General features: G+C 49.2%; 1 protein-coding gene across 1 annotated transcript in view; it reads left to right on the plus strand.

Annotated features, from left to right (window-relative positions):
- LOC147097526 (thrombospondin type-1 domain-containing protein 4-like) overlaps positions 1–10,516 on the plus strand; it is a 452,248-nt gene extending 441,732 nt beyond the window's left edge. Inside the window, exon 18 of the mRNA XM_085972010.1 lies at positions 899–10,516. Coding sequence (XP_085828136.1) covers positions 899–1,041 — 143 coding nt within the window. The 3' untranslated portion in view covers positions 1,042–10,516. The remainder of the gene's footprint in view (positions 1–898) is intronic.
- Positions 10,517–18,829: the final 8,313 nt, after the last annotated feature.

An 18,829-nucleotide genomic window follows, 5' to 3' on the forward strand; every position in this document is an offset into this window, starting at 1 on the left:
GCAGTGAGTGACTCACCTCCTGACTCCCCAAGAGCCTTTCCACCACCTACAAGGCACAAGTCAGGAGTGTGATGGAATACTCTCCACCTGCCTGGATGAGTGCAGCTCAAACTCAAGAAGCTCAATACTATCCAGGACAAAGCAGCCTGCTTGATTAGCACTCCATCCACCACTGGCGCACTGTGGCTGCAGTGTGTACCGTCTACAAGATGCACTGCAGCAACTCGCCAAGGCTTCTTTGACAGCACCTCCCAAACCTGCGACCTCTACCACCTAGAAGGACAAGGGCAGCAGATGAATGGGAACACCATCACCTGCAAGTTCCCCTCCAAGTCACACACCATCCTGACTTGGAAATATATCGCCGTTCCTTCATCGTTGCTGGGTCAAAATCCTGAAACTCCCTAAATAAGCAGCACACTCCCTAAATAAATCACCACACAGACTGCAGCCATTCAAGGAGGCAGCTCTCCACAACCTTCTCAAGGGCAACTAGGGATGGGCAATAAATGCTGGCCTTATCGGTGACTGCCCACATCTTGTGAATGAATAAATTAAAGAAGTAATGAACATGTATCTATAAAAAAATCTAAAGGTGAGGAGGGGATGAAAGGATTGGAGACCCTACAATTTTGTAGGACAGTGCTTTATCCAGCAAAGTGTTTTTAGGATGACTCTTCCTCCTTTTAAAGCACTATGGGGGTGAAATTGGTCTTGGGCAGTAGCGCAAAATGGATGTCAGCAAATTTGCTGCTTGTTTCACACCCTGCACAATTTTCTTTTCCAGGTAAATTCATGGGTAACAGTGGGAGCGTACAGAAACAATCAGTACAATTTCAATCTTTTGACTTAAATTTATTTTGAAAGCTAATCTTTAAACTGTTCTTTTCTCTTACAGATGAAAGCTGCGTAGATAAATATTACAACTGCAATGTGGTGGTACAAGCCCGGCTTTGTGTATATTCTTACTACAAGACAGCCTGCTGCACTTCCTGTACCAGGGTGGCTAACAGGGCATCAGCATTTCTGGGTCGCAGATAATAACTACTTTTAGCTGTGTCGCTGAATGAATAGGATTGCAGTGAGCAGGTTTATATGAACATATGCCACTCTTACAGTTCCAACTACATTTCTGACAAAAGCAATATTATTGCTACTTACACTTTATAGAAATAGCATTTTTATGGAAATCCTTGAATGTGGCTGTCTCTTAATGCCATTTCTTAGAATGATCCAATTCAGTGGTCCTTTTGTCTCTTGTCATCACATCTACCCATTCTACTCAACACTAAGCAGATTCTTAGTAAAACCTGTTGATTGCAGTGTTGTATGGACTACAATGCTGACAATTATTGGCTACCAATGTCAATCTCTATTTTGACAATAGAGTAAAGCTCTGGAAAGGAGTTAAATTGTTCACAATTGCACAGTGTAACTCATTGGAAACCTTAATTTTTGTTGAATTCTTAATGACCATCATGCAGGTATAAACTGTTATGGTATTTTCCATCTAGGAGGGGCCATTAATTCACAACTAATTGGTAAAAACTTGAGTGTTCTCCAAACACATCTTAGTTCACGGAATGTTTTCTATAAATCTGTGCTGCTTCTGTACTGATGTCCTCAATTGTGTTGGTGCTTCCTGGTAATGCCTTTAGATCTACATGTGCTGTCTGAACAAAGTATTTCCCAGCTACACTCAACAATGACAGTGACAGTGACGGGTATAGAGCTCATATTGAAGTAAAATTAAACCAGCAGCTCCAAAGTTGTATAGTGCTACAGCTGCTGTGGAAAGATAGCTATCCAAATTTCCATTTCAAGATTTTTCTCAGAATATTCATTGTGCAAAAAGAAAAGTGTTAACAATAAATTAAAGGAATATGATGTCACATCTCAAAATAATTTAACGGATGGAAGACCTTTTGCAGCACACATTCGTTCTTGCCCATATACTGATAGCTAAAAGAGCTCTCCAATCTTTACATGTTTGTTTTACAAATATAAAGGTTATCTAGCTGAAATAACAGTGCCGTTTGATGGCTGCTATGATGGTGTTAAAGTATACAGAAATGTTTCTAAAATAAAAATAGAAAATGATGGAAATACACAGCAGGTCAATAATCATCTGACAAAAGAAGAGGTAACATTTTTGGTCCAGTGCTTCATAAGAACTATTCTTAACACTGACATTACATTCCAATCTGAGGACCTCACTGAGGCTTTTTTGCATAACACAGAGCTCCTTCTTCCTCATTCCCAACATCAATAAAGTTTTAAGCTGGCAAATAAAATAGGACAAGAGTGCTTCTTTGTTAAATAACATTCTTAAAGATATGAAGCAATCTATAAATAGAGCAAGAGTAAGCAAGCGTTTATTTCTGATGCTGGGACCTGGGCTTTAAATCCTGAATGAAAGCCTGGAATAGGCAATAATTAAAAACTCAAGGGCCTAGAAATTAGGTATAGCCCCGCCAGGTCTTTAGCGCCCGAAATTTAGCGCTCGGCCGGATTCCCGTAGCGCCCGCCTGAAATTCAGTTGCGCCGCCCCAACACGGAGGCGGGTGCTATTGGAGGGTTTGGCCGCCTCGTTTGGGGCGAAGAATGTCAGTTTCAGGCGTCCAGCTGCCGCTGCGGCACCCGATGCGGTGCGGCAGGCTGGGGTACTGCAGGCCTCCTCCTTCTCTTAAGGAGGAGCTGCCTGCAGCCGTGAGATCGCCGCTGGATTCCCCCGGCAAATGAGCCCGGCACCACGGAGAAGTGCCGGGCTCGCGGGAGTGACACACCAATGCCGCGGGGGGGTGGTGCAGGAGTCCGGGGAGGGAGGTGCGGCCAGGCGGCCGCCGGGAAAGCGGCCGGCCGCCCCTCCACCTTTATGCGCCGGCCTCTCAGAGCTGCAAGGCACCGTTTTGCAAACGCTGTTTGCGGCCGCCACGGGAGAGGCGGCCGCAACTGAATTTGGCGGTCGGACCGGAATTGCATTGGAACCGGGGCGCTGCGCACACCGATGACGTCATCGGTGCCGGCGCAGCACTACCGGCTAACGTCGATGTTACGGACCAACTGAATTTCGGGCGCGAAAAAACTTCCGGTGCAAACCACTCTATAGCCCATAAGTGGGCGCAAACGCGACTGAATTTCTAGGCCAAGCTCTTAATGAAAAATTTGGAGAAAGATCACTTTCTGAAGTAAATGAATAATTGACCATCAAATGTTCACATTCCTTTGACTGCCTCAGGCTTTTACACAGTAACAAGAGTAAAACAAAAAGAAAAACTGCAAATATTACAAACCTGAAATAAAACAGAATTCTGGAAATATACAGTAGGTCATAGAATCATAGAAGTTTACGGCACAGAAGGAGGCCATTCAGTCCATTGTGTCTGTGCCGGCCAAAAAAGAGCTATCCAGTCGAATCCCACTTTCCAGCTTTTGGTCCGTAGCCTTGTAAGTTTGCAGCACTTCAAGTGCACATCCAAGTACTTTTTAAATGTGATTAGGGTTTCTGCCTCAACCACCCTTTCAGGCAGTGAGTTCCAGACCTCCCATCACCCTTTGGGTGAAAAATCTTCTCAACTCCCCTCTAATCCTTCTACCAATTACTTTAAATCTATGCCCCCTGGTTATTGACCTCTCTGCTAAGGGAAATAGGTCCTTCCTATCTACTCTGTCTAGGCCCCTCATAATTTTATACACTGCAATCAAGTCTCCCCTTAGCCTCCTCTACTGCAAAGAAAACAACCCCAGCCTACCCAATCTTCATAGCTAAAATTCTCCAGTCCTGGCAACAACTTTGTAAATCTCCTCTGTACCCTCTCTAGTGCAATCACATCCTTCCTGTAATGTGGTGACCAGAATTATATGCAGTACTCTAGCTGTGGCCTAACTTGTGTTTTATACAGTTCAAGCATACCCTCCCTGCTCTTATATTCTATGCCTTGGCTAATAAAGAAAAGTATCCTATATGCCTTCTTAACCACCTTATCTACCTGTCCTGCTACCTTCAGGGATCTGTTGACATGCACTCCAAGGTCCCTCTGTTCCTCTACACTTCTCAGTATCCTACCATTTATTGTGTATTCCTTTGCCTTGTCCCCCTCCACAAATGCATTACCTCACACCTCTCCAGATTGAATCCCATTTGCCACTTTTCTGCCCACCTGACCAGTCCATTGATATCTTCCTGCAGTCTACACTATCAACCACAAGACCAATTTTTGTTATTACAGGAAACTCTTTTTTATCCAGCACCGACGGGACCGGCGTGCTGCCGGTTGATCAAAAAGTCCGGATTACAGAGAGGTATACTTTGTAAGGTACGAGAGCCCCGTACACGGCCACAGATCCAGGCGTCCCTGTTGCATGGCAACAGGTGCCGAAACCCCGGTTACACGGCCACAGATCCAGGCGTCCCTGTTGCATGGCAACAGGTGCAGGAACCCCGGTTACACGGCCACAGATCCAGGCATCCCTGTTGCATGGCAACAGGTGCAGGAACCCCGGTTACATGACCACAGATCCAGGAATCCCGGTTACACGACCACTAATACTGTATGAAGTAAAACTTACCTGAACCTACTCCTGAATTGTGCCGGTTAAGAGAGATTTCCAGTTATTTAGGTGCCAGTAAAAAGTGAGTTTCCTGTAGTCAGTCGGCATTTGTTCTGAAAGGCCCAATTTTAATCCTGCCCACTCACCAGACACCAGACAATTGGGCAGTTAAAATGTCCGGTGCGACTTACCCACATCGATCATGGTGAATTCTTAACCTGATTTATTGGGCAGACGGCAAGAAAACCTGCCTGAAGACAGAAGGATCCTCCGATGATGTAATTGTTGCCCATCTTCAATTTTAACTGAAGACGGCATTCCAAGCTTAGCCACTGCTGTGGCTTTTCTGCCAGGCCAACCTGATTGCAAGAGGAACCCAGGGCAAGAACAGGCCTTGTTGTGGAAGGCCAGGCGGTATGTCATCTGTCTCAACCCCCATTCAATGACTCCCATCGGGAGTTAAAATTAGCACCGATGAATCTACACACCCAAAACATCCTGACCTGTTTTTTTCTTTTTATGGATGCTGACTGACCTGTTGTGTATTATCAGCATTTTCTGTTTTTATTGCAATAATAGTAGTTGTCTGTTCTGTTGTTCTCTTTGGCCAAATATTTGTTAAGAGTATCTAACATCTTGTTAGAAAAACCTAAAAACATTGATTTACTTCTAATTCAAGCTTAGGCCTTTTTTGGAAAATCAATTACAATAATCATAGTAAATCCATTATTAACTTTTATTAGTTGACCGCAGTCAATATTTTACAGTCCAATACTCACTGCTTTGATTTGATTTATACAGTTTCAAATTCTAACAATTGTTTTACTCATCATTGCAACAGAATTAAATTAGATGTGTAAATGTAAACAAGTAAACTCCCTTTCCTTAAGAACTGTGGTTAAAAGGATTAAAACTGAAATCGTTCATCCACTTTTGTACTTACAGTAGTCAAGTGTCACCATTGATAATTGAAGCTTTTAAAAGTCCAGAGCAGTACATTAGCAAAATATCAAGGAGAGGTTTCTGCAGTTAATTTGTTACATGCTGTGTATATGTTTAAGAATGCTAATTGTTTTGCTGCTCTATACTGAAGGCTTCATATAAGTTTAACAGAGTTGCAAATGTTTGTTTGTGGAGATAGTTACTGATAACTCTGATGCAGCACTTTGTGGCGAGAGCTGCACCTCTCAATTTCATAGATTTGACATTGAATCCCATCACAATTTATAGCAGAGATGGATATCAAAAACAGTGTATAGGGGTGACATCTGCCATCAAATAACATGCTTAGAAGTGAATCTAGATATTAGACCTGTATCAGCTTGTTTCACAAGCAACATCCTGTGGAGGCAATTCCATAAAAGGCAGAATGTTTCTGTATTAAAATGTGAGAAAGTTGAGCCCAACATCAGGCTGTGATCTCTCCCAATATCAACCATCTTCCCCAAAAAAATTGGAATTGGTTTACTGTATTTTGGATTGGACAACTCACATTGTGTTAGGGAGAGCAGTGTTTACATTAACCTTAGCAAAAAAAAGTGCACATTAGTTAACCAGCTTGAGGGTCGCAAACTCAAACTCACTTGGCACGTGACTTGTCTAATAATTTATCACCAGATTTGGTTAAACCACGTGCTGCGTTACAATATGTTACTTTCTTCAGCCAAATCCTCCTACTACATGAGGATAATCCTGGAGGGCAAGAATAACCCAAGACTCCTTTACTTCATGATGAAGCACATCCTCAAATCCATTTCTTCCACTCCCTCCATTCACACCTTCAATAGAAAAATGCAAAGATCTCGTGGATTTCTCAGTCTATGGGACGGAAACTTCTGCCACAACAGCCCGCTGCTCCCAACCTATTCCCAGTGTCGCACTCACCCTACATCCAATCTCCCATCACTCTGGAGTTACTCTCTCATCTGTTCTCCTGCTATTTCATGTCTAAATTAAATACATTGCCTGTACATTTCGCTGTACTCATATTGTGCCTTTCACGACCTCAGGACGTCCCAAAATGCTTTATAGCCAATGAAGTACTTTTGAAATGTAATTACTGTTGTAATGTAGGATTGCGGCAGCCAATTTGCGCACAGCAAGCTCACACAAACACCAATGTGTTAATGGCCAGTTAATCTCTTTTTAGTGATGTTGATTGAGGAATAAATATTGGCCAGGGCACCGGGGATAACTCCCCTGTTCTTCTTCGAGATAGTGACATGGGATCTTTTACGTCCATCTGAGAGAGCAGATGGCGCCTTGGTTTAACATCTCATCTGAAAGACTGCACCTCCGACAGTGCTGCACTGGAGTGTCAGCCTAGATTTTTGTGCTCAAATCTCTGGAATGGGACTTGTACCGAATGTTCCCTTTAAGCTGCACGGCCGCGCAGCACTTTGCAGGTCTTGTGCAGCCAGTGAGCCAGCTTTTAAATAGAAAAACCACACATGCATGGAATTTTGAATGGCCTGTGCAGCCCGTTAAAGGGGCCATGCGGGCCAAAACAAAGTAGAGGGAACATTGCTTGTACCCACAACCTTCTGCCTCAGAGGTGAGAGTGCTACCAACTAAGCCAAGGCTGACATGAATAATATCTCTGTACCTGTGACCACAGTGGATTATCTATTCTCAATCTCTCCCTGACATTTGATACAATCAACCATACCATCCTCCTCCATTCTCTCTCAAAGTTTCAAAGGATATGTCCTTGTCCTTGCCCTTGCCCTTCTCGTCCTCATCTGCATGTTGCCCCTTGGTGACATTAACTGCATGCACAGGGTAAGCTTTGTATGTTGATAAGACTCAGCTCTCTGTTGACCACTTCTTTAACCCCATGATTACCCGATGCCCTTAATGACATGAAATCATGGATGAGTCAAAGGGGGAGAAATTCAACTCATGTCAGTTTCTGGTGTGAAATGGGTGGTACAATGTGAACATGTGCCCAAAGACTCAGCCTTAAGTTCAGTTGAAATTGGGCCTCTCATCTGCAAGAAACCAGTGAGCTACAGATGCCTATTGGGCGTCTTGATGCAGCTTGCCAGTCAGGGCCTTAGAAATTTTATCCAGCTCAATGCTGAGCCGGTTCACAGGTAGCTCCTGGGAGGGGGAGGGGTGAAGCAGAGGGAGTGAGCCCTGGCCAGTAGCATCCTGCAGTATTTTATCCTGCCCTGGGGGGCACTCCCACTCCAAAAACTGGGTGAAATGAAGTTGAATTTCTCCCCCCAAAATTCCTCCAACAGAATAAGTGGAACACCACAGTAATAATTTTCAGTCCTTGCCCTAAACTCCACTCCATTGTCATTGACTCCATTCTCCTCCTTGGCCATGTAAAATCTGCCATCCTTGTTTGAAAGCTGAGTATCAAACTCCGCATCCTGTCCATCACCAAGACTGCTTACTTCTACCTCCTTACCACCAACCTTACCCCCTATCTTACCCCCACCACTGCTTAAATCCTTCTCCACAATTTTATCACCTCTAGACTTGGTTTGTTAACTTTCTCAAAACTCAGCCATCATACCCTTACTTGCAGATCCCTTGTATGTCTTCAATCAATGGTAGAGCTTGGTTTGCCGAACAAGATTTAGAAGGGGACTTGGCTGGGGAATGCTGACATATCTAGTCTGAAGGCGAGCCGGGAAGCACAAAGATTTTGAAGGCCGAAGACAGGTGATAGGTTCCTGGGAGCTAAATGGAGGCGGTCCTCCAAAGCTATGCTGGCCAACCTCGAAATGATTGGGAGGGTCATGACCACCACCCCCCCACCCCCCCCACTATCTCCGCCACTGTCTTCAACATTTTTGAAGGAAAAAATTTGCAGGGCTATAGGGTAAGGGTGGGGGTGGCTCTAGCTGAAGTGCTCTTGCAGAGAGCTGGCACGGGCTCAATGGGCTGAATGGCCTCCTTCTGTGCTGTAACCATTCTATGATTCTATGATCTAGCCTTCTGTGTATCCTCGCTCTATTCAGCCCATCGTGGCATAATTCTCTGGAACTCCCACTGCTTCTTCACTTCTATCCACCCGTAAAACTTTAAAAAACATCTTTTTGATCAAGTATTTGACCATTTCTCCTTGTCCCCCCTTACTTAGTGTCCATTCTTTTTTTTTAAAATTTCCCTCTTGTGGCTTTGGAAGTTTTGTGTGTTAAAGCCACCATAAAAATGCATGGTGTTCTTGGCATTCTTAGCGATTTACCCAGAGCAGCAACATGATTAACAGCACAAGACTTCAAAATATTTCCAACAGCAGCAATGTTGATATTTAAAACACTGTAACAAAGAATTGTGTTCAAGAAATTCAGAATACTGTCAACAGAAATACTTTATTCATAACTTATTTGTTTCAAGTTGTTTACAGTTTATAGTTTAAAGAAATAACCAACATTTGTTAAACAACCCATCCTACCATGATTGTTATTTTTTAATGCTTAGACTTCCAAACATTTTTTTTTATAAAAAGGGACAAGAAAATATTTATTTACTGTACTCCATTGAGCGTTGTTTCATAGTGTAGTGTACTAATCCACCATACATAGCATTTTGTAAATTTCTAATTACAGTGAATATTAAAACTGTTGAGACAAACTCTTATCACCGAACCAGAGGAACTATGTAAAATAATCGTGTAGTGTAGCAGCTCAGGATTTTTTAACAATCCCAATCTTGAGTAGTCTGTACAGCAGCTCTTCTATATTGTATACATTTTCTCTGAAGGAACTTTTTTGAACAATTTTGTTTACAACTAATTTATTTTTTATGATTTGAAAAAAATAAACTAATGAAATGACAAATTTGGGAATACTGGTTACTGTCTCTTTCCCAGAAAGATGTTTTTGATTGAATTGACAGAACTGTCCTTAGCAGTGAATTGGTAGCTGGTTCTTAAAGGCTGCAGTGTCAAACCCGCTGTTAAGAAACTGCAAAAGAATTATCCTCCCAAAAAATTGCCAGTACCCTTTAAAGCCCGTCAAGAGCCCGATCTACCTCATGTAAATAGAATCAAGGGGTTGTGGCTAACCCCTCTGACCCATTTTCCCCAACTTTGCCCCAAATAATTAGCACCACTATATAAGGAGTGGTATGAGTTGCATTAAGGTATACCTGGAGTGGATAGCACATTGGAGGAGGCCATTTTGTGTGCTGCTACTGAAGGTTGGTATTGCTTGGATAGTGATCTATTTAGTACTTCACCATAGGATCATAGGAACAGGAGTAGGCCATTCAGCCCCTTAGCCTGTTCCGTCATTCAATTAGTGTGGTAAACCACTTTTGTCGTTCACTATCGTTACACTATAGTTATCACTGTTATATCGTTATCACTGTTCACACTGTTGTATCACTATACGAGGTCGCCTCTTGTCACACTGTTATACCTGGGCTGAACACTGCTGACTCCGCCCATGGCTCCACCTACCTGCCCAGGTATAAAGGTGGTCGACTGGCTGGTATTCCTCCTTGTTGGATCCGATCACCCACGAGGGTGGGCTCTGTTATTTAGCCAATAAAAACCTATAGTTACTTTCTTAACTCATCGCTTTTCATTGGATGAATTGATAGGTATATCAATTTTATTGGCTAAATTTTAAAATGTCGACACTTGAGCAGTCAAACGACCAGCCAAGCGACCAGCCAGACGCCCAGCTACAACAGCCACAGCAGCCGGCCTGGCTGCGAGCCCTCAGACCACCGTACCTGGACCTAAACCCACAGGCAGCAAACTCAGCCCTCGACTTCGAACACTGGCTGAGCTGCTTCGAAGCCTACCTGGGAGAATCCGGCGTGCCTCAGAAATCCATGCTAAGAGTTCTGAACGCCCAAGTGAGCCCTAAAGTATTCGCACTCATCCGGGACCTTAAAACATACGAGGACGCCATCAACTGGCTGAAAAGACAGTACCAAACCCCGGTAAATTCCATGTATGCCAGACACCTCCTAAGATCCCGCCCGCAACAGCCAGGAGAGCCCGTGGAGGAATTTTTACGGGTGCTACAAGCACTCGGCAGAGACTGTGGCCTAGAAATTGGGTTTTGGCTTAGCCAGGGCTTTAGCGCCGGAAGTTAGTGCCGGCGCTAAGTCCCCCTGCGCGCATCAAAAATTCAGTAGCGCCGCGCCCAAACGGCTGCCGGCACTACTGAAGGGTCTTAACGCCTGGAAAAGGGCGCTAACTGCCGTTTAGCGCCGCAATTCCGGCGCTGCGGCACCCGATGCGGTGCGGCAGGCTGGGGAAGTGCAGGCCTCCTCCTTCCGTTAAGGAGGAGCTGCCTGCACCCGGCCGCGGCCCGCGCAAATCTGTTTAAAAATGAGCCCGGCACCTCGGACAAGTGCCGGGCTTGCATCTGTTCCGGGGGGGGGGGAGAAGTCCGGGGGGGGAGAAGTCCGGGGAGGGAGCTGCGGGCAGGCGGCCGGCGGGAAAGCGGCCGGCCGCCGCGGGGCCTTTAATGCGCCGGCGCAAACACATGTTGGACTCTGTTGCCAGAGTCTTAGTTGCGGCTGCCACGGGCGAGGCGGCCGCAACTGAATTTCGGCGCTGGGGCCCGTCGGCATGGCAACCGGGATGCTGCGCACACCGATGACGTCATCGGTGCCGGCGCAGCGCTACCGGTGCAACGCCGCTTTAGGGCCCCAGGGAATTTTTCAACTGGCCATAACTCTGGCGCTAGTCCCTCTAGCGCCTCAAAAGCGGCGCTAAGGCTAGTGAATTTCTAGGCCAGTAACTTTAAAGCGGTAACGGCGGCAGAAAATACTGAAGACAATGTCTGCGATGCCTTCGTGAAAGGCCTGCGGTCCGACTACTCACGGCAAAGACTACTGGAAGCAAAGGACCTCGACCTGGACAAAGCTGCAGCCCTCGCTCTCTCTCTAGAGGTGGCCCATCGGGACCTCGAGGCATACTCAAGGTACTGTAACTCGCAACCCTGGGACTTGGGACCGACCGCGATACCCCCCGCAGCAACCCCCCTGGGACCTACCTCAGCGTCGGTGTCCCGGACCCGATCGAGACCGCCACCCCCGGTACCGGCTACGACATCGGACCCCCGCGATCGGGCCGCCGGCTGCTTCTTCTGCGGCCAGGCGAAACACCCGAGGTCGCGCTGCCCAGCCAGGAACTCTACCTGCTCAAACTGCATGAAGAAAGGCCACTTCGCTAAGGCCTGCAGAGGTGGATCATCAGAGGCCAGCAGTGCCTCATGCGAGCTGTGGGGGTGGCCATCTTCCTTCAAGGCAACAGAGGCCAACATCCCCACATGTGAGTCATGGGGGCGGCCACCTTTGATACAGGCAACCGACACCAGCAGTGCCTCATGTGAGTTACGGGGGCAGCCATCTTCTCCGCCATTTTGTCCAACCTCGTGGGAGACGCCATTTTACCCACCACGCTCGACCGCCACCGTGCCTCTAGGCCCGACTACCGCCTCACCCGCAGACTACAGCAACTCGCTCAGCTATACACTAGCCTCCGTCTCACTGGACCAAACCCGCCCGCATCACCTGTCCAAGTCAATGATGGACATCAGAGTAAACGGCCACGCCACGACCTGCCTGTTCGACAGCGGAAGCACGGAGAGTTTCATCCACCCAGACACGGTGAGCCACTACTCCCTCCCTGTCCTGCCAACGCGCAACCGGATCTCGATGGCATCGAGATCCCACGCCACAGACATCAGCGGCTACTGTGTTGTGACCCTATCGGTTAAGGGTACGGAGTATAAAAATTTTAAACTCCTCGTCCTCCCCCAGCTATGCGCCGCCGTCCTACTAGGGCTAGACTTCCAATCCCACCTCCAAAGCATCACGCTAGCATACGGCGGACCCCTCCCCCCACTCACAGTCGACAACCAACAGATTTTAAACCGCCCACCGCGTAACACCTGCGGCCTATCCACCCTTAAGGTCCCGCCACCTTCCCTGTTCGCTAACCTCACCCCCGACTGCAAACCCGTCGCGACCAAGAGCAGGCGGTACAGCGCCGGGGACAGAGCTTTCATTAGCTCTGAGGTGCAGCGTCTCCTGAAGGAGGGCATCATCGAAGGGAGCACCAGCCCCTGGCGTGCCCAGGTCGTGGTAGTTAAGACGGGCAATAAGAACCGCCTGGTCATCGACTACAGCCAGACCATAAACAGGTACACCCAGCTGGATGCATACCCCCTTCCCCGCATATCTGATATGGTCAATCAGATCGCACAATACCGAGTATTCTCTACCATCGACCTTAAGTCGGCCTACCACCAACTCCCTATCTGCCCTGAGGACCGCCAGTATACCGCCTTCGAGGTGAATGGCCGCCTCTACCACTTCCTTAGGGTTCCCTTCGGCGTCACCAACGGGGTTTCGGTCTTCCAAAGGGAGATGGACCGGATGGTTGACCAGAACGGGCTGCACGCCACGTTCCCCTACCTAGATAACGTCACCATCTGCGGCCGCGACCGGCAGGACCATGACGTTAATCTGGAGAGATTCCTCCGTATGGCCCAACGGCTGAACCTCACCTACAATAAGGAGAAATGTGTGTTTAACACCTCGCGCCTTGCCATCCTCGGCTGTGTAGTAGAGAACGGAGTCATCGGCCCCGACCCCGAAAGAATGCGTCCCCTCATGGAGCTACCCCTCCCCCACTGTCCAAAGGCTCTGAAGAGAACCCTGGGGCTCTTCGCCTACTATGCCCAATGGGTGCCCAATTATGCAGACAAAGCCAGACCCCTCATGAAGTCCACATCCTTCCCCCTTACAGAGGAAGCGTGCGCAGCCTTCTCCCTCATTAAGGGAGACATCGCCAAGGCCACAATGCAAGCAGTGGACGAGTCCATCCCCTTCCAAGTGGAGAGCGATGCATCCGACTTCGCCCTAGCCGCTACCCTTAACCAGGAGGGGAGACCAGTGGCCTTCTTCTCAAGGACCCTACAGGGCCCTGAGATCCGACACTCGTCGGTCAAGAAGGAGGCCCAAGCGATTGTGGAGGCGGTACAACACTGGAGGCATTACCTGGCAGGCAAACGATTTACCCTCCTCACCGACCAGCGTTCGGTCGCTTTTATGTTTAATAACAAGCTGAGGGGCAAAATCAAGAATGACAAGATATTGAGGTGGAGAATCGAACTATCCACCTATGATTATGATATCTTGTACCGGCCAGGTAAGCTGAACGATCCCCCTGATGCTCTGTCACGAATTACATGCGCCAGCGCGCAAAGTGATAGACTTCAGACCCTCCACAACGACCTCTGCCACCCCGGGGTCACCAGACTTTACCACTTCATTAAGGCCCGCAACCTGCCACACTCCATCGAGGAGGTCAGGACCATGACCAGGAACTGCCAGACCTGTGCCGAGTGCAAACCGCACTTCTTTAGGCCAGACAGAGCAAGCCTGATCAAGGCCACCCGCCCCTTCGAGCGCCTGAGCATCGACTTTAAGGGGCCCCTCCCGTCCTCTGACCGTAATGTGTACTTCCTCAACATCGTTGATGAGTACTCCTGTTTCCCCTTTGCCTTCCCCTGCCCAGACATGACCAGTACCACGGTCATTAAATGCCTGAACGACCTCTTCGCCTTGTTCGGGTTCCCAAACTATATACATAGTGACCGGGGCTCCTCCTTCATGAGCGAGGAACTCCATCAGTTCCTACTAGCGAGAGGTATTGCTGCAAGCAGGACCACCAGCTACAACCCCCGAGGGAACGGCCAGGTGGAAAGAGAGAACGCGACGGTATGGAAGGCCGTCCTCTTAGCCTTAAAGTCTAAGGGCCTCCCAACCTCCCGCTGGCAGGAAGTCCTCCTGGCAGCGCTGCATTCCATCCGGTCACTACTCTGCACTGCCATTAATGCCACCCCCCACGAACGAATGTTTGTTTTCCCCAGGAAGTCGACTACGGGAACCACACTACCAACCTGGCTGACCTCCCCGGGGCCCACCCTGCTGCGAAAGCATGTGAGGGCCCATAAAACAGACCCCCTGGTCGAGAAGGTGAACCTCCTGCATGCCAACCCCCAGTACGCCTATGTGGCTTACCCAGACGGGCGGGAGGACACAGTCTCCTTACGGGACCTCGCACCCTCGGGCATTCCGGAGACACCACCTTTAGCCCCCCCACCCCCCCCAATTCCAGCTCAGGTAGACGGCACGCCGGAACCCCACGAGCCTTCGCCGACCACGCAGACACCAGCATCAACACCGGAGAATGCAACACCGCCGCTGCGACGATCAGAAAGGCTTACGAGGCCTCCGGACAGACTGACTTACCAGAACTGGTAGTACACTTCACCCCGCCGGACTCAAATCTAAACAAGCGGTGAATGTGGTAAACCACTTTTGTCGTTCACTATCGTTACACTATAGTTATCACTGTTATATCGTTATCACTGTTCACACTGTTGTATCACTATACGAGGTCGCCTCTTGTCACGCTGTTATACCTGGGCTGAACACTGCTGACTCCGCCCATGGCTCCACCTACCTGCCCAGGTATAAAGGTGGTCGACTGGCTGGTATTCCTCCTTGTTGGATCCGATCACCCACGAGGGTGGGCTCTGTTATTTAGCCAATAAAAACCTATAGTTACTTTCTTAACTCGTCGCTTTTCATTGGATGAATTGATAGGTATATCAATTAGATCATAGCTGTATCTTAACTCCATCTACCCACTTTGGTTCTGTATCCCTTAATACCTTTACCTAAAAAAAAAAAATTCTATCAATCACCCTGCAACTAATCCCCCCTGCACTTTAATCTTGTCACAGTCTTGTACACAATGCAGCAAGGATTATGGATGTTGCTTGGCTGGGGATTTACACCACTCCTGTTTACCCTTCAGGTGAACTCCCTGGCATAGTTAGGTCTGCATGGTGTGGTAAACCACTGTTAACTCTGTACATGTCTGTGTGGTAAACCACTGTTAACTCTGTACAGGTCCGGGCATGTCTCCGCCCCTGGCTCCACCCCTAAGCCTGGGTATAAAGGTGACTCACCACCCTTCCCCCGGGAGCTCTTAGGATGGATCCACTAGCAGAGGCATGCTCCAGTTCTTAGTCAATAAAAGCCTACTTCGTATAAGTTCAACTCGTAGTCTTTGGTGTTGTTGATAGTGCATCAATTTTATTGACTAAATTTTCGACATGGAGCAAATCTTGAAGCCAGAACGTTTAGACCTGGATCCTCAAGCAGCAGATGCAGCCAATAACTTTGAACACTGGCTGAGCTGTTTCGAAGCCTTCCTGGAGGCCTCCAGCACTACCGTCACTACAGATGATGCGAAACAGCTTGTCTTGAACTCACGGGTGAGCCACCGAGTCTACTCGATCATCCGAGACGCCACAACTTACGCAGCCGCCATCGCGACGCTAAAGGAACAATACGTGAGGCCTGTTAACGAGGTCTACGCCAGACACCTCCTGGCTACCCGAAAACAGCGCCCCGGGGAATCGGGCGCCGAATATTTACTGGCACTGAGAGTCCTCGGCTGGGCCTGTAATTGCAAAGCGGTGACGGCCAAGGAATGCACGGAAGACCTGATCCGAGACGCCTACGTAGCCGGCATCAGGTCCAACTATACTCGGCAGAGGCTGCTGGAACAGAGGGGGCTCGACCTGCAGAAGACGGTGGCCCTCGCTAACTCGTTAGACGTGGCTCTCCAGAACATGGACGCCTACCCCCCTGACCGGATGGCCACGTGGATGTCACGGGAGCAGCCATCTTGGGACCCGGTAAGGCCACAAGCCGCCAGCAGCCCAACTACAGCTGCAATGACCAGAGGCCAGAAATGCTACTTCTGCGGCCAGGCCAAGCACCCCAGACAGCAATGCCCAGCAAAGGACGCAACCTGCTCCAAATGCGGCAAGAAAGGCCACTACGCGAGAGTGTGCAGGGCGAAATCGACCCCCAATTCCAGCAGCGCCATGTATGAACCGGGCAGGCCGCCATTTTGGACACCACCAGCCACAGGGGAGCCGCCATCTTGGACACCATTTTGGGACCAGGCCCCCGGCGCGGGCGAATACTACAGCGACCCACTGACCTCGACGATGGCCTCCATCACCCTGGACCAATCTAGGCCCCATCAACTAGCCAGGTCCATGATGAACGTAAAGGTAAATGGCCATGCCACAAATTGCCTTTTCGACTGCGGAAGCACGGAGAGCTTCATCCACCCCGACACGGCGCGACGCTACTCCCTATCGGTTATGCCCACACGCCACCAGGTCTTTATGGCCTCAAAGTCCCATATGGCGGACGTCGGCAGCTACTGTGTAGTGACTCTGACAGTGAACGGCGTGGAGTACAGAGATTTTAAATTCCTCGTCCTGCCACAGCTCTGCGCTCCCGTACTGCTAGGATTAGACTTCCAGTGCCATCTGGAGAGCGTCACAATGGCATATGGCGGGCCCCTGCCCCCACTTACAGTCTGCAGCCAGCAGAATTTAAACACGGCGCCGCGCAAAGTATGCAGCCTGTCCACCCTGAAGGTCAAACCCCCCCCGTTGTTCGCTAACCTCGCCAAAGACTGCAAGCCAATTGCTACTAAAAGCAGTGCAGTGCCGGGGATAGGAGCTTTATTAAATCAGAGGTAGAAAGACTCCTGAGGGAAGGGATTATCGAGGGCAGCACCAGCCCATGGTGAGCCCAAGTGGTGGTAGTGAAGACCGGACCGGCGAAAAACAGCACCTGGTTATTGATTACAGCCAGACGATCAATCGATACACGCAATTAGATGCATACCCACTTCCCCGCATATCTGACATGGTCAACCACATAGCACAATACCGGGTATTCTCGACGATTGATCTGAAGCCGGCATACCACCAGCTCCCCATCAGGCCTGAGGACCGCCAGTACATGGCCTTCGAGGCTGACGGTCGCCTCTACCACTTCCTCCGAGTCCCCTTCGGCGTCACCAACGGGGTCTCTGTCTTCCAAAGGGAGATGGACCGGATGGTTGACCAGAACGCGCTGCAGGCCACCTTCCCCTATCTAGACATCGTCACCATCTGTGGCCATGACCGGCAGGACCATGACGCCAACCTAGAAAAATTCCTCCGTACGGCCCAACGGCTGAATCTGACATACAACAGAGAAAAATGTATGTTCCGCACCACGCGCCTCGCTATTCTTGGCTGCGTGGTGGAAAACGGAGTCATCGGCCCCGACCCCGAGCAAATGCGCCCCCTCCTGGAACTACCCCTCCCCCACTGCCTAAAAGCCCTGAAGAGATGCCTAGGGTTCTTCTCTTACTACGCCCAGTGGGTGCCCAACTATGCGGACAAAGCCCGGCCCCTCATCAAGTCAACCTCCTTCCCCCTGACGGCCTTCACCCTCATAAAAGAGGACATTGCGAAGGCCACAATGCACGCAGTGGATGAGTCCATCCCTTTCCAAGTGGAGAGCGATGCCTCCGACTTCGCCCTCGCCGCAACCCTTAACCAGGCGGGGAGACCTGTGGCCTTCTTTTCACGGACCCCCCAGGGCCCAGAAATTCGACACTCCTCAGTCGAGAAGGAGGCCCAGGCGATAGTGGAGGCTGTACGGCACTGGAGGCATTACCTGGCCAGTAAAGGTTTCACCCTGCTCACTGACCAATGGTCAGTAGCATTTATGTTTAACAACAGACAAAGGGGGAAAATCAAAAATGATAAGATATTGCGGTGGAGGATCGAGTTATCCACCTACAACTATGATATCTTATACCGGCCCGGGAAACTTAATGAGCCCCCAGACGCCCTATCCCGTGGGACATGTGCCAACACACAAGTCGATAGGCTACGGACCCTCCACAATGATCTCTGCCACCCGGGGGTCACCAGGTTCTTCCATTTTATTAATGCTCGCAACCTGCCTTACTCCATCGAGGAGGTCAGGGCCATGACCAGGAACTGCCAGGTCTGCGCCGAATGCAAACCGCATTTTTATAGGCCAGACAGGGCACACCTGATTAAAGCCACCCGCCCCTTCGAACGTCTCAGCGTCGATTTCAAGGGGCCCCTTCCCTCCTCTGACCACAACACATACTTCCTCAATATTATTGACGAGTACTCCCATTTCCCCTTCGCCATCCCCTGCCCGGACATGACCAGCGCCACAGTCACCAGGTGCCTCAACGACCTGTTCGCCATATTTGGCTTCCCCAATTACATCCACAGCGACAGGGGCTCATCGTTCATGAGCAACGAGCTGCGCCAGTACCTGCTAGAGAAGGGCATAGCCACGAGCAGGACTACCAGCTACAACCCCCGGGGTAACGGACAATAGAGAGGGAGAACGCAACGGTGTGGAAGACCGCCATGCT

This window comes from Somniosus microcephalus, chromosome 32 (assembly GCF_052327205.1).
Source record: "Somniosus microcephalus isolate GS21.2 chromosome 32, FLI_Smic_1.0, whole genome shotgun sequence".
NCBI lineage: Eukaryota > Metazoa > Chordata > Chondrichthyes > Squaliformes > Somniosidae > Somniosus > Somniosus microcephalus.